The sequence below is a fragment of the Sceloporus occidentalis genome, unplaced genomic scaffold, assembly GCF_023333645.1.
Source record: "Sceloporus occidentalis isolate IW3139 unplaced genomic scaffold, rSceOcc1.0.p SCAF_14, whole genome shotgun sequence".
NCBI lineage: Eukaryota > Metazoa > Chordata > Lepidosauria > Squamata > Phrynosomatidae > Sceloporus > Sceloporus occidentalis.
Window position 1 is genome coordinate 14877468 of NW_028316994.1, and position 15523 is coordinate 14892990.

The window sequence follows — 15523 nt, forward strand, 5'->3', positions numbered from 1 at the left end:
GTCGGAAACAACTTGAAGGCACACAGCAGCAACAACAAAAAAGAGTTTAGGAACCAGGAGCTAAGTGTTCTGCCGAGGAAGAGAGAAGTGGTGGCTAGTGGCTAGGATGCATGGGCTGGGAGTTAAGCTTTGTGGTTTCAGCTATAAGAGCACGATAAGGCTCGCAGACCAGGATAGATGATGGTTAAGTATCCTGAGTTATTTCGTCTCTCTATAAGGGAATTTTTTAGGAGCAGAGAGAGGCATGGCTGGGGATGATGGGAGAGATACACACAGACAGACACTCACCGTTCCAGGTTCAGCTTCCCCTACTTCAAGCCCAACCAAACTCACGCCAGCTTAGGAATAAAGAGAAAGAAGCTGCCGGGACAGCACTTTTAACTTGAGGAACTACCCAGGGTTGCAAGGGGGGCGGGGAGAGGGGGGTATGGGAGGATGAGCCATTGACTGGGTCCAAGGTCCAACTGGTGCCAGGTGGGGGCAGGGGGAGCCTACCTCAGCAGGACAGGAGATAAGGGGCTGGCAAATCTCCCCAGGGCCATGCCCTCTGTGAACAGTAGCAAGCAATTTCCTCAAGACATGTCTCTTCCCCTTCGCTCACTTTCTCTCTTGCACAGCAGCTGTGGCTTCCTGCAGCAGTCTGGCTGACAGGTTTCCAAGCCGCACAGAGTTCTTCTGCGGAGAAAAGAAGAGACCAGTGCCAATCAAAGGCTTGCTATTCATTTACCCATCAAAAACCAGTTAAAAATAAAAGGACTCAGTCAGGGCAGGCTGGCAAGCTGTTTTGAGGAAATTTCCTCCAACTCTCCTTTGTATCTTTTAGCAGTGCAGTCTGGAAGAAGCGGCAAGAAATGATGATAAGTTTTCATATTCAGTTTATTCACAGGATTTATATGCTTAAGGGATGTATAACAGGTGGCTGGGTACTAAAATGAAAGGCAAGCCACGATCCAGAGCAATTTACACAGTTGGCCCTGCATATCTACATTTTTTCTTATCCATGGATTCAAGCATCCATGGCTTGAAAATATATTTTTTAATATATACATTCCAAAAAGGTTTTCTTAGGCCAGGAATAGTCAGGAGTGGTTTTATCAGTTTCTTCCTCTGAAATACAATGGGCCCTTGGTATCCGCTGGTGTTTGGTTCCAGGATCTGCTGTGGATACCAAAATCCGTGGATACTCATGTCCCATTACATAGAATGGCACAGTGAAATGGTGTCCCTTATATAAAATGGGGAAATCAAGATTTGCTTTTTGGAATGTATATATTTTAAAAATATGTTTCAAGCTGTGGATGCTTGCATCGGTGGATAAAGAATCCATGGATAGTGAACCAGTTGGCCCTCCACATTTACTTATGAGGCTTTGTTTTTTGTTTTTATTTATTTATTTATTTATTGGTTTTTTTATTTATATACCGCTATTCCAAAGATCATAGCAGTGAACAGCAAGTAAGCTAATTTGCCCCCAACAGTCTGGGTACTCATTTTAGCTCCCTCCTCGGAAGGATGCAAGCCTGAGTCGAGCTTGGGCCCTTTTGCTGGTCTTGAACTCGCAACCTTGTGGTTTTGAGTGAATGGCTGCAGTACAGGCATTTAACCACTGCGCCATTATTCACGGATTTAATATATTATCTCCATGAACCACTAGGTCCTTGAGCACCACTCTATGGCCAACTTAGACATAGAGATTCCTAGATGGAACACTTCTCTAGGCATCTGTAGGTCCTCTAGCACAATTCTATGGTCACGGCTGGTGGATGTCGGCCACAGAATTGCACTGGAGGACCTAGAAATTCTTTCAGATTTAAAAAAAATAGTGTGGTTTTTGTTTCCAGTTTTTCAACTTTCATGGGGGTCCTGTGTCAAATGTAGAGGGCCCAGTATATAGTTTTTTTGTTTGCTATTAAGTGCATTTGAGTGGGCCTCGATTCATGGCAACCCAGTGGATGAGATACCTCTGACACACTATGTCCTCAATCGCTTTGCATAGTTCCTTCAGGCTCCTAGTTGTAGCCGCCTTGATTGAATCTATCCATCTCGTACGTGGTATACCTCTTTTTCTCCTATCCTCTGCCTTTCCAAGCATTATTGTAAGCTGGATCCTAAAACCACATAAGTAATTAAATGTTTTATCTAAGCATTCAAACCAAGATTCCCAAGTTCCTCTTTGCTGGGGTCAGACTAGATGCTCTCAAGGTATGATTTTCTATGATGAAGACATTTTCACATTTAAAGGCACAAAGTCAATGATCATTAGCAAACTAGAGTTCACCTATATTGATGGTGGGGGTGAGGACAGATAGGAGATTGTTGCATGCAAAGATAAAGTGACTTACCCCTGCCGGGATACAGTCACTTATGGGATGCAACTGGGAATTATCGCACTAAAAATGCTGCCAGGCGACTGCATCTCGGCTGCATCCCAAGATGCATTTGCAAACCGCTGATTTGCAAACCGCTGAGCATGGCTGGGAGCTGGGATGCAGCCAGGATGCAGTCACCCGCTAGCATCAGTGAAATTTTTAGTGTGATAAATCCCGATTGCATCCCATAAGCGACTGTATCCCAGCAGGAGTAACTCACTTTATTTTTGCATGTGATAATCTCCTAAGGGTGGGAACTGGCCTTGGCCAGCCTGAAATGTTACAGATACTGTGGCATCTTCTGGGAAGCTGCTAAGAACTATGGCTCCCTCTGCCATTTACTGTTACATTTGGGCAATATCGGCTGGCTAAGGGAAAGTAAAGTGGATACTCAATTGCTGTTTGTTAAAAACTAAGGCCAAGTAGACACATGATGTGCCGAATGAAGCCATGAGACTCTCAGCAATGTGCACGTGAACCTTTAGTCGCCTGTAATGTAAGTCTGGCCTGTTACAGACAGCCAAAATAAAGCTGCTTCGAATCACAGTGGAGGTATGGTGTTTCAATGATGCATGCGTCCTAAGAGTCCAGAAGTCGCACCAAAGCCACGCTCCAGCCCTAAGGACTGGAGTGTGGCTTTGGTGTGGCTTCTGGACTCTTAGGACGCATGCATCATTGAAACACCATACCTCCACTGTGACTTGAAGCAGCTTTATTTTGGCTGTCTGTAACAGGCCTCTGTAAGTCTTATTATATTTAGATCAAATGGTAATTAACTTAGGCTTTTAGCAGCTTCGGTTATTGATGAAGGGAATAAAGGTTGGAATATTTAAATATTTATTTTAATCGCTTAATAGTTTAATATATTTTAATATTTAATATTTAATATTTAATTAACTATGCCTGTATTAAATACAGTTTTTATATTTAAATATTAAAACAATATAATAACAATAACAATAACAATAATAAATGTCACACTGAACATGATCAGGCTTGCTTTGTACGACTATTTTGTTTGAGTTTTACTGTGAAGTTCTTCACTTTTGTTTTGTTTTGTCTGTGAGCCGCCTTGGGTCCTTTCTGGGAGAAAGGCGGCATAGAAAAGAAGTAAAAATAAATAAATAAATAAACCCCAAATTTACATGCAATTTAAGTATCAAAGAACTGCCCTGCTGCCTCTGACAGTATTTCGTTACCAGGGGCGACGGTTTCCCTGGCAACCAGTATCCAAGATGGCGGCCCGAGAAGCAGTTGACTACTTCCAAAATGGCGGGAAAACTACTTCCGCCCGTAGGAACGTCTCCACTAAGGGAGCCTTAGACTGCCTTTTTTTGAAGGGTTGGTGCGTCAAGCCTTTGTAAAAGGCCAAAAATAGAAGTGTTAAGACGACTAGGAAACCTCATCCGTCATAAAGACAGTAGGGATCTGGACGGAAATTAATCAACGGAGGAAAATTCCCTAGTCCAAGATGGCGGAGAAAGAGGGTTTTTCAAAATGGCGGCCACCTCCGTTTCCGGTCATTACATCCGGGCTTTCCGTTCTTCCACCAAAATGGCTGCTCCCATGGAGACCAGAAGAATACGTTTTATAGTTCAGAAAAACCAGCGCTTCTAGCTCCCAAAGGCCACCCAGAGGCTTCTGGGATACTATAACCATCCTCAAACCAACTCTACTACGCAGCCTTCAGATGTTTTCTCCACTAGCGATAGTGGAAACAATCCGTACAAAATGGCGTCCCCCGTAATATGACGTCACTACCTTCCTTCCGGCCAGAAGCGGCGCTTCCCTCGCTGGCAATGCTTTTAAAATGGCGGCGCACAGGGCGGCTTGCTTTCAAAATGGCGGCTCCCATTGCCGAAGGTTCCGTACAGCCGCTTGGAAAGCCAGCGTTTCGCCCTTGGGATCCTCAAAATGGCCGCTTGCGTGACTCGGAGGCTCGGTAGGACTTGGTCGGCGGCGAGAGGAATGAACGGAGTGGCTGGGAGGAAGGGCTGAGCAGAGTAATCCTAGGCCCAGAAGGAAAGCCAATAGAGGTCAATGGGGCTGGCTGCTAGCATCTGGTTAGAGACGTGTTTTGGGGGTTCCCAAACAACTCAGTGGGGCTTAATAATTAATACAATTAAAACACAACAAAATAAATACAATACAATATAAAATAAAATAAAATAAATACAATAAAATACAGTGCAATAAATAAAATAACATTTTATAAAGTAAAACAAAATAAAATGTTATCAAATAAAATAAAATAAAATACAAAAAATAAATACAGTACAATAAATAAAATAAAATATATAAAATAAATTTAATACAATAAAATATATTTAAAATAATTAAAATATAATAAAATAAATACAATATAAATTTTTATATTTTATTATAAAATTATTATTATTATTATTATTATTATTATTATAAGATTTATTTCTATTTTGCCTTTTCCCATAAAGAAATTGTATGTGAAATAAAATATATGCAATAAAATGCAACACGATAAATAAAATAAAGTGAAATTTTATAAAATAAAATAAAATTTTATAAAGCAAATACAATAAAATAAATGTAATACAATAAAATATAATACCATAAAATTTTATAAAGTAAAGTAAAATACAAAAAAAATAAATACAATAAAATAAAATATATAAAATCAAATAAAATTTAATAAAATAAAATAGAATAAATACAATAAAATATAGTAATAACAATAATTTAAAATACAGAGGACCCTGGCCCGATTGCAACATGTATAACTGTTGCTTGGCCCTGTTCTGTGGCCTCCTGTTTGCATACAAAGGGAAATGGCATTCTGCTTTCTTATAACATTCTGCTAATAGTGTTCTTGATGCTATCAGTGCCAAGAGCTTGCTTCTGAGAGAGTCTGTATGGTTCCTGTGTAGTTAAGAAGCCCTCCTGTTTATGACTTTGAATGTGAGGTGCATTGTGTTTATATGATGTACTTAACAAAACCCACCAAACAGTGATACCTTTATTGGCCAGCTCAATAGGCTTGTTGCAATAAGCTTTCAAAGCTTCACTGGATTCTCCATCAGGCAAAGTGCTACAAGCCATACAGGAGGAAAAAATGGAGATGTTAGGAAGATGCCTGCATTCTGTTGTTTCTGTCTTTAGTTAAGATGGCACCAGGAGGGTAAGTTTTGCAGGCTGCTCCTCTTCCTTCTGGCTATGTAGCTACTAGCTGTGTCTGTTGTTGGCCATCTCGAAACTGGAAGTTTGCTAAATGGCCAACGCAGCTACCCCTGCATATTTTCTGGATTGTGAGAAACCACATTGTAGCTGCAACAGGGAGATCCTAAACAGCACTAAAACTACAAATCCTTGGATTTGTAGTTTTGTGGAGCACCAGCAGTATTTGGCAGCAAAGGCTGAATACCTCATAAAACTACAAATCCCAGGATTCCATAGGTTGGGGCTGCGGCACTAAAAGTGGTGTGATTTCTACAGTGTAGATGAACCCCTAGATCAGCGATGGTGAATGTTTTAGAGGCCGGGTGCCCAAACTGCAATGCAAAACCCACTTATTTATTGCAAAGTGCCACATCCCTCTGGCGAACTCTGTGTTGGGGTGAGGGCTCTGAGTGCCACCTCTGGCACTCGTGCCATAGGTTCGCCACCACTGCCCTAGATGTCCTGCTTTTTTTATCCTCCCAACAACCCTGTGAGGTAGGTCAAGCAGAGAGAATAACTGTCCCAAGGTTTCCCAGTTTTGTGGATTTCATGAGTCCCAGCCCAGCACTCTATATAGTAGTCTCACAGGGTGCATCTGCACTGTAGAAATAATGTAGTTTGACCCCACTTTAGATGCTTTAGCTCCCTTCTATGGTATCTTAGGATTTGTAGTTTTACAAGGTCTTTAGCCTTCTCTGCCAAAGGGTGCTGGTGCCTCAACAAACTATAAATCCCAGGATTCTGTAGGATGGAGCCATGGCAGTTCAAGTGGTATCAAACTGCATTATTTCTACAGTGCAGATGCACACTCGAGTCTCAAACAGCAGCTTCTTCCATAATAGTTGTATTGATCTATTTTGCTATTTTGATGTAATTGAAACCAAGATCATATATGGAAGGTTTGGTTACTGTCAGGCATGTTTAAATTTGGCAATAAATGCAGTTGTTAAATGGCTTCAGACAGGGATGGTCCACAGTCCAAGCAGGAAAGTGCTTTACTCTGAAATAGTAGGTGACAAACCCTGCTGCCCCCTCACTAAGATCATAACCAGTTTTTGCTTTCAGTAGGTGCACTATTTTGTTATTCAGTCATGCATTTTCTCTTTCTACGTTCATACTTCTAGGACCCCATCTGGCAAAAAGTGCTGCCGCAGTTCGGTGCTTCCATTGCAGCACTGTTGACCAAGCTGGTGGCAAATGGAGAGTAAGGTGGGTGTCAGATGGAGAGGGCAACACTGAAGCTAAAGTAGTGAACCCAAAAAACAAGGTGAAATGGGTGTGTGGCAGTCATTTGTGTCCTGAAATTTAGGACAGAGATTGGTGACTGTCAGCCTGGCGACTGTCCTGCCACTCCCATGATCCCTTGCGGCATTACAGCTCCCATAGTCCATCACCAATATGCCAGCAAGGGCTGATGGCAGTTGCAGTCCAACATCATCTAGAGGGCCATATTTACCCATTCTGTTTTAGAATTATTTTTATGAGGTTATGATTATCATATGATGCTTACTACCAATAGCAAATCCTTATGAGGATCAGAATATTGAAGGGTCCGCCATGATATGTGATAATTGTCAGTGGAGCCAGCACTATCTCTTTTACTATTCTACTTAATTTATATAGTTGTATAAATGTGTTTGTGTTTCCTTGCAGGCAAGGTTTACCCGTAAACTCTTCACAGTTTGGACCTTTAACAGACCTGCCTGATTGGTCATTTGCTGGTAAGAAAAACATGCATTCAGCCTGGAGGGGCAGTTTTGGGACCACACAGACTGCTAAAAAGAATTTTTAAAAACCAGGTGTTTTGGAAAAAACAGTTTGCCACCACTTTAACTGCAATAGCTTATTGCCGTGGAATACTGGGAATTGTAGTTTGTCTGACAGAGAAGGCTAAATATCTCACAAAAGTACAACGCCAGAATCCCTTAGCACTGAGCCAAGGCAATTCAAGTGGTGTCAAGCTGCGTTATTTTTGCAGTGCCGATGCAGCCTATGTCTTGTCAAGTACACAAGACCCCATTTTGGATTCTTTAGCATAGAGAGGGGCAGCATCTTCTGTAACACCCATTTTCCTCTTCTTTCCCTAGATGGGCGACCTGCTCCACCAATGAAAGGTTATCTCAGCCGGCAGGAAAAGAATGCAGAACTTGCAGTAAGTTGGGACCATTCAGAGCTTGGGATGTTATTTTTCAGAAGTGATTGTGGCCCGGTACATACCTTCTTGAATGTCTGGAGCAGCGGTGGTGTTTTTTTCCTCCACAGGAAAGTCGCAGCCACCAAACTGCGCGGCTTCCCTGTGGAGGAAAAAGAACCCACAAAAAGCAGGTTCTTTTAAAACTGTAGGGACGGCATAAACAGTCCGCCACAGGTACACTGGTTACGTAAGTGTCACGTGGCAACATGCAGATGCCACGCGGCGCTTACATAACAATGGCGGCACCCGTGTATACAGGGTGCCACCATTGTTATGGTGCTGCGCCGTACCAGGGTTAGGGACCATGCGGTTGCTGCGCGATCCCTGGTGCCAGCACGTCTGTAGCGCCGTCTGTGCCACGCCATTGTTAACATTATTTTCTTTTTAAATGCCATTTGTTTTCATTTCTCACTGGAAAGAACATTACAGATTACATTACTTGCTAGTTACAGTCATCCCTCCATATTTGTGGCTTTGATATTTGCGGATTTGATTATTCATGGATTTCATCAATATGTTCTCTCTAAGACTGTCTAGGTCCTCCAGTGCAACTCTATGGTCAACTTTCACTAAAAGTTGCACTGAAAGACCATTTGTAGCTCCTCCAGTGCCATTCTATGGTCAGTGTATGTTGGACATTGACCACAAAGTTGCACTGGAGAACCTAGAGATTCCTAGAGAGGTGTCCTCTCAGGTAAAAACAGTGTTTTTGTTATTTGCGGTTTTTCCATATTCATGGGGGTCTTGTTCTCCTAACCCTAGCGAATATGGAGGGACAACTGTACTTGTGTTCATCATTTGTGTAGTATGTTCCTAATGTCCCTTTTACAATGTTTTTAAAAATATTCCAAAGTGAGGCAAAAATTACAACAAATGTGAAAAGTAAACATGAGACACAAACTGCATGGCATAGTGGTTTGAGCATTGGACTCTGGAGATCAGGGTTCAATTGCCTGCTATATCATGATAACCTTCAGAATGTCACACACTCTTAGCCCCAGAAAACCCCATGATAGAGTCATCATAAGTTAGAAACAACTTGAAGGTACACAACAACAACAAACATTATACACACACAGGTGAACAAAAAACATGCTAGCATTAACATTAAAACATTTTTTAAAATGTCTTGGAGTTAACCCCTTCTGCAAAGTAATGAGTTATGTAAAGTCATTGGGCTAAATTCAACTATTTGTTTCCCTTACAGTACACCTATTAAATCAATGCCAAGTTGGAAAGTCAACACTTAATGCAAGTTCCATTAATTCAGTAAGCCTATTTTAGCTGAGACCAACAGATTTAGGCCATTTCTTTGGGCTTGGCACATTGAAAACTGGACAGAGCTTCTGTCCTTTTAATGTTTATGCAGAAGCAGTTATTTCAGCAAATGTTGTTTAATATGCAGCCAAGTAATAAGCCACACCAGCTGAAATCACTGCTTCTGCAGAATCATTAAATATACAGGAGCCCTCTCGGGTTTTTACTTTGGCAACCCTAATCATGTGACTTCTATGGTCTGGGGCTGTTGTTGTGTGCCTTCAAGTTGTGTCCTACGTATGACGACCCTAAGGAGAACTGTCATGGGTTTTCTTGACAAGTTTCTTCACAGGGGGTTTCCCATTGCCATCCTCTGAGGCTGAGAGAGTGTGACTTGACCAAGGTCTCCCAGTGGATTTTATGGCTCCGCAGGATTTGAACTCTAGTCTCCAGAGTTGTATTCCAACACTCAAACCACTGACTCTCAAGGTTTGAGGTTACAGTTCTCCAGAATATTGAAAACTGGATTTGTGATTTTTTTGGGGGGTAGGGTTGCTAGAGTGAAAACTGGAGACAGCTCCTGTCCCTTGTGCACAAGAGGCAACATTAGCAGGTGTGGCTAGTGCCTACAACCAGATAAAAAGGAACAATTCCCCCAATGCAAAGCTGTTAAAGAGACAGGAGTCCTTTTCAGTTTTCAATCTGGCAACGCTTCTCTAGGAAGAAAGGAGATGTTAAAACTAGTAGGATTTTAAAAATCAGTGGTTGCTCTTTAGCATGTGATAATCCATTAAAAGCAAATGGGGCTATACCCCACAAGGAAAAGAATCCAGAGTATTCCAAGGTGTGTTTCTGAACATGTGAAGAATGGCCCACCAAGTTTCTGTATGGCAGGTTCATCCTCTCAGCCCAGGCTACTTCACAGGGTTCCTATGAGCATAAAGGAGGAGAGGAAACCAGCTATGCCCACCACTAAACTCATTGAAAGAAAAGTGGTATGCAAATATAATTGACAGTAATAATTACTCTGGATGTTGTGTATTAATAGTGTACTTCTGAGCATGGGAAGAATATCCCACCAGTGGATAATCACACACAGTCATTTTGGTGTCTTGTAAAAGATAAGGACAAAACTGTTGTTTCAGGTACAGTTTGAACAAGCATCTTCTTGGGAACACTCCAAACCTTCAGAATTGTGATTTTGTTCACTCTGGAATAGCCTAATCCTTTTTGGAGAGCTGCACTTCTCTTGGTTAACTAGGTTGGTTTAAAGACAAGACAACTGGGTTTGAGACTGGGTTTGAATTCATGGTGTAGACATAATTAATTAATGTACTCTCATGTCCTTGTTGTCCCCTCATGACAAGTAGTTGAGAAGGTGGGAAAGGGCTCTCTAGGATGCTCTACTAACTCCATCTTGCCTCCACAGCGTCGTGTCGCCATGATTTCAGCCGAGATGGATCGTGGGATTGAGAAGTGGGAAGCCCAGCAGAGAGAACAGGAGCGACAGGCTCAGGAAAAACGATGCAACAGGCTCCAGCCAAAAGGAAACTTCTTCCCAGAGACTGCCAAATAAATACTTTTTCCCTAACCTTGGGCTAGATGTGTCAAGAAGTTCCTTTTTTAAATAATGAAGAGTTCTTTTTAAAAAAAAACACTGAAGAATTAATTCTTTCCTTCATCAGTCAGCACAGCCCTATGGCCATTCTTTATTTTTGTGGGCCCAGACATCTTTGTTTACATGTGGCAGCCATTTTGTATGTTGTGACTAATGGACTGGGCAGTATATCACACATTGTGGTGGATGGGCTTTAGATGGTAGAAAGTTGCCTCAGTGTCTTCCTTCCGCTTACACCTGGGGCAGTGTTGTGGACTGAGACGTCTAAGCTTAATGTTTACATTGGGGAAACAATTAGTTTATCCTAAAGCCACTATGGTATAGTGGTTTGAGTGTAGGAGTATGACTCTGGAGACCAGGATTCGATTTCCTGCTCAACCATGAAAATCCACTGGGTGACCTTGGGCAAGTCACATATGCTCAGCCCCAGAAGACCCCGTGATAGGGTCATCTTAGAGTCACCATAAGCCAGAAATGTGTTGAAGGCACACAACAGCAACAAAGCTAGACATCACAAGTCTGTTTCTGTTATATGCCAAGAATTCTGGCTTACATCACTGTAAACCATGAATCCTGGTTTGTTAGTCCATAATGTGAGTTAACTGTTGGTTCAACAGCTTGATTATGCTCTTTGCACAAGGGTAAACAAACCAGGTGTGGACAGTTTAGGACAACAGTTGAACTATATGGTTTATTTTGCACATAGGAAACTGGATTTGTGAACCAATTGACAAACCCTGGCTAAAAACTGGGCTGGAAATTTTGACTTGTTAATAATAAATAAATAAAAATTTTATTTATATACCGCCCTTCCAACAGATCAGGGCGGTTGACAGCACGTTAAAACAATACAATAAAAACAGCAATGCAATACAAATTCAAGAAAAACAGAAAAGCCCCGAGTTAGCCAATCCCCTTGCCAGTGAAGAGGAAGGAGGCCCGTTGGACTTTAATCGGGGAATGCAGCTCTAAAAAGGAAGGTCTTTAAATCCCTCCTAAATTGGGCCAGGGAGGTGGCCGAGCGGAGCTCAATGGGCAGCGTATTCCAGAGGGCCGGGGCGGCGATGGAAAATGTCTTCCTAGTGGTGGAGACAAGCCTAGCCCCAGGAACCCTAAGTAGTTGCTGCCCAGATGTTATGAGGGTGCGGGACGGAATGTATGGGGAGAGGCGGTCCTTCAGGTATCCTGGGCCCAAGCCATTTAGGGCTTTATAGGTCATCACCAACACCTTATATTGCGCCCGGAAGCGAATCGGCAGCCAATGCAGATCTTTTAACACCGGTGTAATGTGGCTGGCCCTGGAAGTACCAGTTACCAGCCTGGCTGCCATGTTTTGTACCATTTGTAGCTTCCGGGTTTGGTATAAGGGTTGCCCCATGTAGAGTACATTGCAGAAGTCCAGTCTCGAGGTTACCAGAGCATGTACCACAGTTTCAAGGTCCCTCTGGGCCAGGTATGGACGCAGCTGGCGGATAAGCCGAAGCTGATGACAGGTGCTCTTGACCGTCGCATTCACCTGAGCAGTCAGGTGAAGGGACGAGTCAAGAAGCACCCCCAGACTGCGCACGGAGTCCTTCACAGGGAGCGTGACCCCGTTCAGGACAGGTGGAACCACCGCCATTCCTGGACCAGGGGAACCTATCACGAGTACCTCCGTTTTCTCTGGATTCAGCTTGAGTCGGTTTTCCCTCATCCAGCCCATTACTGACTCCAGACAGGCCGCGAGAGGAGAGACGCCATCCTCAGTCACTGCATCAGTCGGAGACATAGAGAAGATTATTTGGGTGTCATCAGCGTACTGATAACCCCGCGCCCCATGTCTCCAGATGATCTCTCCCAGCGGTTTCATGTAAATGTTAAATAGCATGGGAGACAGAATGGTTCCTTGAGGGACCCCAGTTTTAAGGGCCCTCTCATCGGAGCACACGTCTCCCAGCTGCACCATCTGGGACCTCCCAGAGAGGTAGGACCGGAACCACTGGAGCGCAGTGCCCCCGATTCCCACCTCTGCCAGGCGCCCCAGAAGGATACATACCATGGTCTATGGTATCGAAAGCCGTGTTTGGGCACAATAAACTAGATCTGCATAACTTGATGCATACTACACCTCACAATGGCTGTAGGGTTGATGGGAATTGCAATCCAAGACATGTCATCACCCTTCATATGCTCATGTGAAGACCCTGCCTTCTCTGTTTAGTCTGTTTACTCATCTGTATGAATGGGGAAAACAAAGCAGGAGAAAATAGGCATGTTGTGATTTTGTAAATTAGGATTTCTGACTTAAAGTCATGTGCAAATATAGCATCCCACCCATTCATATGGTGTAATTTAATTAAAATTTTTGCTAAGGATAAAAGGGAGGGCCAGTGTGGTCTTGTGGATTGAGTGTTGAAGGCAGACTCTGGAGGCCAGGGTTTGAATTCCCACTTGACATGGAAACCCATGTGATGATTTTGGGCAAGTCACACTCTCTCAGCCTCAGAGGAAGGCAAAAAGGTGGTTTAGAAAAGGGAAGCCACCTCTGGACAAATCTTCCAAGAAAAACCCAAACCACAACCCTGTTATAACTTCACCTTTGTTGTTGTGTGCCTTTGAATAATTTCCAGTTTATGGTGACCCTAAGGCGGGGTTTTCTTGGCAAGATTTGTTCAGAGGTTTGCTATTGCCTTCACCTGAGGCTGAGATAGTATGACTTGCCCATATTCACTCAGTGGGTTTCATAGCTGAGCTGGGAATCAAACCCTGGTCTGCAGAGTCATAGTCCAATCCCCAAACAACTATGACACTGTGGCTCTCCAGCTTCACCTTGGGGTCACCCTAATTTGGAAAAGAAGACACACAACACCAAAGAGAGGGCCTCTGAGCATACCTAAAGCATTTCCCCTTCCTCTGCTACCCTAGGCTGACAGCGTTTCAATACTGCCAAGACGCTGAGATTCTGGGAAACATTAAATTTGCTTGGATCTCTCCTTGCGCAAATGAAGCACTGGCAACCCTGGCCTTCAGGGTTGGGGAGGCGAAGGTAGGGCAAGAGTTGCCAGGAATTCACACTCATTATTCTGCCTCTGTCAGCTGGCCCATGGCGTGCGTGTGTGTTTTTTGTAAGTTGGGGGAGATCCCAGCCTGGCTTCAATTTGGGTGGTGGCCACCAGCCAGCTTGGAAAGAATGTTGGCTCTCCTTTGCGGAGGGAAGAAAGGAGCAGCACAGCCTTCTTTCCAGCTGTGTGGATTCCCTCATGAGCTTTCTGTAGGGTTTCTCTCTCTCTCTCTCTCTCTCTCTCTCTCTCTCTTTCCTTTTTTCACCTTCCTTTCTTCCTGGCCCCGTGGGAACCTCTGCCTGCTGGAGCTGAGGTCACACACTGCGGGAGGGAAAGAAATAAAGAACGAGAAGGCTGAATGAAAAAGAATGAGAGATCCCAAACCCTAGCCATGTATATGCTTACTTAGCTTACTTGCTAATTAGCTTACTTGCTGTTCACCGCTATGATCTTTGGAATAGCGGTATATAAATAAAACAAATTATTAATTATTATTATTATGCGTGGCCATGTTCATAGTGAGAAAGACATCTCTCCTGCATTGATGACCCCATCTATTCTAGCCTTCCTCCACCCCTAGAATTGGATTTTTCATAAATTTTGGAAGGAGAAAGTTGAGAGAATCCTATAGACTCAGTTGTGTCTGTGTGTGCTGTGTGCCTTGAAGTCATTTTGGACTTATGGCAACCCTAAGGTGAATTTACTGCAGGGACTTCTTGCCAAGTTTCTTCAGAGGGGGTTTGCCATTGCTATCCTCTGAGGCTGAGAGAGTGTGACTTGTCCAAAGTCACCCAGTGGGTTTTCATGGCCAAGGGGGGATTCAAACCCTGCTCTCCAAATTACTATGCCATGCTGACTCTCATGCACTCAGTATCTTCCCTTCTTTCCCAGTAGTGGCTTCTTGAGGTTATGCTTAGCTTAATTTAAACAACTTGGACAACTCTTAAAATATGCATTGTTGGCTACTTCTACCAGTTCTCCCTCAGCCGACCTTTCTCCAGGCATTTGGGATGGCAGTTCCCATCATTCTCACTGTGTACATCACAGACTGTGCTAAAGGATGTGGATAGTTGTCTTACAAACCATCTGGAGAGCATCATTCTAGGGCAGTGGTTCCCAAGCTTTTGGTCCTCCAGATGTTTGGGATTTGAGCTTCCAGAACTCCCGACTGTCGGCCAAGCTGGCTGGGGCTTCTGGGAGCTGAAGTCCAAAACATTTAGAGGGCCAAAGTTTGGTGACCATTGGTTTAGAGGATGCTCTGTAAAGCCTGGTCCTTCAACCCATGCTTCTGCCTGCCTTGTCCATCCATCCCTTCCCTTAACATCTCAGGCCTGGGTTTCTCTCTAGCTTTCTAATACAGGAACTTGGATGCCAAATTTGGGTCAGTGGCTCAGCCAGGGGTGGGAACAGAGCAGGGTTATTTTTCACCCCAGTTCCAAAAAAATCATCATCTTTCCATCCCAGGATCCTACTGGCAAGAGATGAGATCAAGCCAAGCCCAACCCTGCTGGATTTTTTTGCAAGAGGGGCAGAGGGAGGGAGGGAGGGTGGTGTGACATGCTCCCATTCCTTCCCTACTGCTCCCCCTTCCCCCTTCCCCCCCCACCATCTCGGCCTTGCTAATTCCAGCTGTGTTTTGAACACATCTTTTTCCTCCTGCCCCACATCTGTAATTGCTTCCAGATGTGGCAGCCACGAAAGCAAGATGAGATCAGCGCCTGGGACTTTGGCCAAGTGCACGGGACCCAGAGGGACAGCCAACAGAGTGGAAGGGAGGGGAAAGCAACATAGCTAGGGCAGATTCAGGCCTCCAACTCCAGCCCCCTGTGTTTTCAGAGCTTCCAGTGCCCCC

The 15523-nt window shown here is 43.8% G+C and overlaps 2 protein-coding genes across 12 annotated transcripts in view; one reads left to right on the forward strand and one right to left on the reverse strand.

The window, feature by feature from the left end:
* The window catches only part of LOC149304188 (Y+L amino acid transporter 1-like), a 20667-nt gene extending 16571 nt beyond the window's left edge, over window positions 1-4096 (reverse strand). For 4 of the 10 annotated variants that reach the window (XM_089480498.1, XM_089480496.1, XM_089480488.1 and 1 more), the window contains exons 1-2: window positions 3515-4096; window positions 496-675 (exon numbers count right to left, since the gene is read on the reverse strand). The gene's annotated coding sequence lies outside the window, so the exon portion shown is untranslated. Of the gene's footprint in view, window positions 1-495; window positions 676-1961; window positions 2079-3514 lie in introns of those variants that run through there. The other 6 variants (XM_089480491.1, XM_089480489.1, XM_089480492.1 and 3 more) reach the window with 6 other exon arrangements.
* Window positions 4097-4193: 97 nt separating this feature from the next.
* Window positions 4194-10609, forward strand: LOC149304189 (large ribosomal subunit protein mL52-like). Of its 2 annotated transcripts, XM_089480501.1 has the most exons (5): window positions 4194-4311; window positions 6686-6770; window positions 7215-7282; window positions 7649-7713; window positions 10442-10609. In XM_089480501.1, the coding sequence occupies exons 1-5, from the start codon at window positions 4284-4286 to the stop codon at window positions 10586-10588; spliced, it is 393 nt and encodes a 130-aa protein (XP_089336627.1). In that variant the 5' UTR covers window positions 4194-4283; the 3' UTR covers window positions 10589-10609. The 2 variants fall into 2 exon arrangements, with proteins under 2 accessions (XP_089336627.1, XP_089336626.1); XM_089480500.1 differs by lacking the exon at window positions 6686-6770 and having other exon boundaries at window positions 4196-4311.
* The last annotated feature ends 4914 nt before the right edge of the window (window positions 10610-15523 follow it).

Coding starts and splice junctions, on each gene's coding strand:
- LOC149304189 (XM_089480501.1), top strand. CDS start 4,284: ATGGCCGCTTGCGTGACTCGGAGGCTCG. Junction 7,283..7,648: donor GCCTGATTGGTCATTTGCTG/GTAAGAAAAACA, acceptor TTCTTTCCCTAG/ATGGGCGACCTGCTCCACCA. Junction 7,714..10,441: donor AAAAGAATGCAGAACTTGCA/GTAAGTTGGGAC, acceptor TTGCCTCCACAG/CGTCGTGTCGCCATGATTTC.